The sequence below is a fragment of the Lathyrus oleraceus genome, chromosome 6, assembly GCF_024323335.1.
Source record: "Lathyrus oleraceus cultivar Zhongwan6 chromosome 6, CAAS_Psat_ZW6_1.0, whole genome shotgun sequence".
In the NCBI taxonomy this organism is placed as follows: Eukaryota; Viridiplantae; Streptophyta; class Magnoliopsida; order Fabales; family Fabaceae; genus Lathyrus; species Lathyrus oleraceus.
In genome coordinates, this window is record NC_066584.1 from 281,048,577 (window position 1) to 281,054,843 (window position 6,267).

Below are 6,267 nucleotides of genomic sequence, written 5' to 3' on the forward strand. Positions count from 1 at the left end.
ACATTGGACAAAAAAAAATAAGCCAATATTTTTTACTTTAGATTATCAATCATTGTTGCAAGTTGAACCATAACAATATGAACTATAACAATAATTAACTTGATAAAAAAGAGTGATTTTGTTTGTCATCTACAAATTAATAGAAGTAAACAATATTGCAAAAATAGAAAAGATATTTGAAAGAGGATCACTTTAATAATGTGAAAATAGTTTTGTAATAACAAGATCTCTTTAATAAGGAAAAGATGAGAGGGGGAAAAATATTTTTGTGAAAAAATGATCTCTTTAATATGGAAATGATCAAAAGGAGAAAATAGTTTTGTAAAAATAGAATTTTTTAATAAGAAAAAAATGAAAATGAGATAATAGTTTTGTGAAAAGAGAGGATTTCCCATAAAAGATTGAAATAAGGTGGTTGTTAAGCATATTGCAGAAAGAAAAAAACAATAACAATAAGAATAAATGGAGATGGAAGGAGATTGTTTTTTTTTTCTTACTCAACTTTGAGATCTAAAATGAAAAGAAACAATAACCATAACAATGTTAAGTATTTAGAAATTGGCTCCAAAATAAGCTAAAAATAGTGTAATAGAAATTGAAATAAAAACAAAATTAAAGTAGAAACAAAAAGAACCCCGTAAAAATGTCAATACAGTGTAATAGAAGAACTGCTTTGAATAAGATCTTTAAGGTCATTTTGGTTGGTTTAATAAACAAAAAAGAATAATAGAGAGATAGGGTTTTTAGAAAAATTTGAATGAGGGAGTAACTTATTATAAAACCACATTGAAGAATGATAGATTTGACAATTTAGATTGCAAATCTTTCAAAATAATAGTATAAAATTGTTATAGGAGTTTTGAAAATGTAAAAACAAAACTTATAGGATGCAAAGTATTAACGAGCATCACGAGCATTATGGTATTTTCATGGGTAATAAGAATAAAATATTTGAAATAATAAAAAGAAAGAAGGGAGTATTGGAAAAGAAACCGATTCATATTTTAGAAAAAACTAGCAGACGTGGGAGCATAAGAAGGCAGCAGAACATATAGGAAATTTCTAGAACATAATTTTTTTTATATTATAGATATTGAAAAATAAAATATAAAATAAATTAAACTAATCAAATAATCACCAATAAAAATATAATTTTTTATTTTTGACATTGTTATAATATTTGTAATAATAATAATAATAATAATAATATTGACCGCTATTAAAAAATGATAAAAAGTGATATAAATAAATAACATACCAAATATGTTTTTATTTTTCCTCACTTATCTCAACTAATTTTTAAAATAATAATATATTATTGTTTAATTAAGTCACAATTTTTTTGTTACTCAAATATTACAAATTTATTAATTTTTATAATGGTCTAAATTATAATTGTTAAATATTTTTATTTACTATCTCATATATTTTATTAAAAGTTAATATTAAAAACCGTATGTATTTCGGTTGGATTTGATCATTTTTCAGATTATTTTTTAAGTTGGTTTTAATTATCTTATTTAATATATTTAAATTAGAAATAGTGCATGAATAATATAAATAAAGGTGTTTAAATTTAAATTATAAATATAAAGAATAATGTTAATTTGTGACAAAAATTAAAAATAATAGAAAAGTTTTGTTTTAAAAAGTGTATATTAATTTTATTAAAAACATAAAATAAATTTTTATATTTTTATTTTTTCCAACATAATTTTTTTATGAATTTAATTGAAATACACCGACAGTGTAAAATGATTTTACACTGTCAGTTAATCATAGTCGTTGGATGTTGAAACAATTTTTATTTTAAAATTCTATAAAATAATACAAACGGATAATAGTGATAAATCGATTGTGTAAAACATTTTATACTGACAGGGCATAGTAATTAATCTTAATTTTTATTCATAAATAAATTTATTAATATGTATTTTTAAAACAAAAGTTAACATAACCCATACAACATAACCCATACAATTACCATTTTGCTATTCGCCGTTGTTTTTGTTAACGGTTTTTAATTTACTTGGCAATCTCATAATAACATAATAACATGATATCAAAATGGAAAAGATCTAGAGATATTGAGCCGAGCCATATTGCACTTCAAAGCCGTTCAGCCGCGCCCCGCCGAGCCAAGCCAGCTTTAATCATTTCAGATTCCGAACGTGTGCACCGCACGCCCCTTTGGTCTATTTATAATAACCCCTCACACCCACCATTTTATTTTCTCTCACTACATCTCTCTCATTCACTCCCTACGTCATTTTCTCTCTCTTCACCGTTAACCTCAACGCGACCGTCAATCACCACACACATGGCAGACACTCAGAGAAACAGAAACCGTCCCGCCGCTTCCGGTCACCGTCAGCCAAATCGATTGCAAAGCCGCGCTCCATCATCACTTCAGATCAACCGTACCGTCGATTGGAACGTCGCGATCCCCCTTCTGTCGCCGGTGGTTTCGTCACCTCCGCCTCAACAACTGCCGCTAGCGAAAAGAGAGGAGCTCAAACCGAATCAGCAGCAGCAGAGACGGCAGATCGCAGAGACGGAAAAAATAGTTTTCAAAAAGTGGCAGCACCCTGCCGCGCCGTTTTGCTACGAGCATACTTCGGTGGTTCCACCATTTTGTTAATTTAACATGTAAACATTGAAAAGAAGGAAAATTTAAATGTAATTTAACACTGTTTTTTTTTACTGTACACATATTGATATTTGACATAGTTTCAATTTCGTAGTCATAAATAATAAATAAGACTTTGTTTTTCTCTATAGAACTCATTTACTTAATCGAAGTGGATTTCTCTTTTCGTGTAATTATTGTGCATCAGATTTTGAGTTTTACACATATTAAATATGATAAATAAAATAGAGTAATAACTTTATTAAATTAATCTAGAGGATTATGCGTGTATTTAAAAGATAAATGAAGATTAAGAGTATTAACTAAAAAATAAAAATAAAAATTACATTAAAAATTAAAACCGACCCTTATTTTAAAACAAATTTTTTTACACTTATTTTGAGACATGACATTCTACCAATTTAAATTGTTGAAATTAATTTAACTTATCTTTATAAAATTAGAGTCTCTTTTTATGATTAAAAACTATATTTTATTTTTTAATTTTTAATTTTTTCAACTTTCATCAATAAAAAATCTGTTTAATAATTGTTTTTTTTAGAATTTTTAATTTCTTTTTACTAATTTGATTTTTTCCATAAACTATTTAAAGTAGTTTTTGAATTTATAATCTATAATTTATTTTTTATTTTTTATTTATATTCTAAATATTTTAATTATAAATAATTTTTATTTTTATAATTTAAAATAAAATAGATATATTTTAAATATATGAATAGAAAAAAATTAAATTTTATATCAAAAGAATTATGAATCTCGCTCTCAAACAAAAAAAAAATAAGTCTCTTACTATAATTTTTCTCTATTCTTATTTTTTATCTTTTTCACTATTTTTCCATTTTATTTCTTCGTTAATTTCTAATTCGCTTTGTATTACTCTTGTACTTTATCAGACTTATAAAATCTCATATATATATATATATATATATATATATATATATATATATATATATATATATATATATATATATATATATATATATATTATAAAATTATATATATGTATGGAATATATATATATATATATTATAAAATTTCATATATGCATGGAATATATATATATATATATATATATATATATATATATATATATATATATATATATATATATATATATATATATATATATATATATATATATATATATATATATATATATATATTATATATATATATATATATATATATATATATATATATATATATATATATATATATATATATATATATTATAAAATTATATATATGCATGGAATATATATATATATATATATTATATATATATATATATATATATATATATATATATATATATATATATATATATATATATATATATATATATATATATATATATATTATAAAATTATATATATGCATGGAATATATATATATATATATATAATCAGATTTAATTTAAATAAAATTAATTTAATAATAATAATAACATAAAAAACAATAATCTTGTAATTATAAAATTATTAATTTAAATATTTTTTATGTTCTTTTACATTCATTTTCTATTAAAACTACTATTTTATTGAGCACTTCAAATAATTTATCAACACATGAATTTGGATTTTGAAAATAGTCAAAAAAAAACCTATCAAGATAAGTCGTGGAATATTTCGTTTTCTTTAAGATTTTTTGTAATACAACTCAAAAATATGCAAATCAATCTACTATCACGATGTCTAAAGGATAAAATAATTCACTTTTATACTGTATGATTACTAATTAAACGATAGATAATAGGTCTAACAATACATCATCTGATGGTAGAAAGACCATTGGAATATGATATAAATATCACTCAAAGTATTTGGTATAATGACCAATCGTAATAATATCAAACCAAGAGAAATTCCAATAGCTCTCCAAAGAGAATTCAATAATGGTCATTTGACCACTTAAAATGATTTCTTAAACAAAGAGAAATTTCAATAATTCTCTAAAGAGAATCCAAAAATCATACTGGATAATTTCTCAACTCAAACGAAGAGAAATTAACATAATTCTCTAAAGAGAATTCAAGAAAGTACTCAAAAAATTCAACGAGTGGAAAGAAAGGGAGAGAAGTTAGTATTTCAACAATTCGAAAAATGCGGAGTTATGAGAGTGAGGAAGGAAAAACTCAACAAAATGAGATTTTGGTGTGTTTTGGAATGAAATAGGGAATTTACTTATATAATGAAGTGAGCTACCTAAGATATTCCACCTATGCAATATGGGACTAAAGAGTTTTTTCAACTAACATACAATGTGGAACTTAAAGAACTTTTTCAAATTCATCCCCTTATTTTAGAATATTGACATAATGTTCCAACAATTCCTCACTTGAATTTAAAAAAGTGTTTAATAAGTAACGTCAAACGTTTATAAGATTGTGCATAAACAAAAGTGTCTACGACTTGAACCTTTATATGGCAAGTAGGATTCCGATTCAACAAGAGTGACACATTTGTCTTGAACTTTATCTCAAACATCAAATCACACACAACCTTTTCTTAAGGTGTATTCTAATAGCCCATGCTTTAATGGACCTGCATGTGTATCCCGATTTAGTGAAGCTCTTGGAATTCTGCCTCAAAACTCCATAAGAACCGACCTAAGTTCTACAATCACACATGTGAGTCTATCAAGAGTACTCTCGTAGCTACACACTCCTTCATACAGAGTATAAATATCATTAAGAGTTTTTATCATCTCATCCTCTTTTCTCTTCAGGATTCATGTTTCTCTGATTTATACTAGTATGATCACCTCATATTACTCACAATTTGTTATTACCCATTGAACCTATTTCTTCGGATCTCCGTTCATTTAGGTCGGGTTACCATCATGAGCAACTCATTTCTATATAGGCATTAGTCTCATCTTCTTGGATGTATTATGGACTTTCTCTCTAGCTAATCCTTTCGTCAAAGTACATACTAAATTTTTATCAATGTGTACATGATCCACTCTTACAACTCCTTTAGAGATAAAGTCTCTAACAATGTTGTGCTTCCTCCTTACTTGACGTCACTTACCATTATACAAACGGTTATCAATTTTTGTAATAGTTGTGGTACTATCGCAGTGGATTGACACATATGACATAGATTTTTTTCCACATAATGATCACAGATATCAAGCATCTTAACCAACTTACCTCTTTATTATAAGTCGCTAATGCTATCATCTCAGACTTCATACTGCACTGAGGAAGGATAATTTGTTTCTTTGATTTCAAAGATACAACTTCTCCAACTATATTGAATATATAACCACTAGTTTCCTTGGAATCATCTGATAAGGTATTCCAATATGCATCACTGTATCCTTCAAGTAACACAAGAAATCTTTGATAATGAAAACCGAGATTCACGATATTTTTAAGGTACCACATGAATCGTTCAATAGATTTTCAATGCTCATTACTTGGTCTACTAGTAAACCTGCACAACAATACTACGACACATGCAATGTCGGGTCTAGTACAATCAATGGCATACCTAAGACTTCCAATGATGCTCGTATATTCTGTTTGTCTGTCACTTTCACCAATGTTCTTAAACAGCTTCATGCTTGGATCGTATGGCGTGCTCGTTGGTTTACAGTCAAAGTAATTATAT

The 6,267-nt window shown here is 25.6% G+C and overlaps 1 protein-coding gene across 1 annotated transcript; it reads left to right on the forward strand.

Moving 5' to 3' along the window:
- The first annotated feature begins 2,189 nt into the window (after positions 1 to 2,189).
- LOC127097105 (uncharacterized protein At4g14450, chloroplastic) lies at positions 2,190 to 2,774 on the forward strand. Its single transcript, XM_051035615.1, has one exon. The coding sequence runs from the start codon at positions 2,321 to 2,323 to the stop codon at positions 2,639 to 2,641; it is 321 nt and encodes a 106-aa protein (XP_050891572.1). The 5' UTR covers positions 2,190 to 2,320; the 3' UTR covers positions 2,642 to 2,774.
- The last annotated feature ends 3,493 nt before the right edge of the window (positions 2,775 to 6,267 follow it).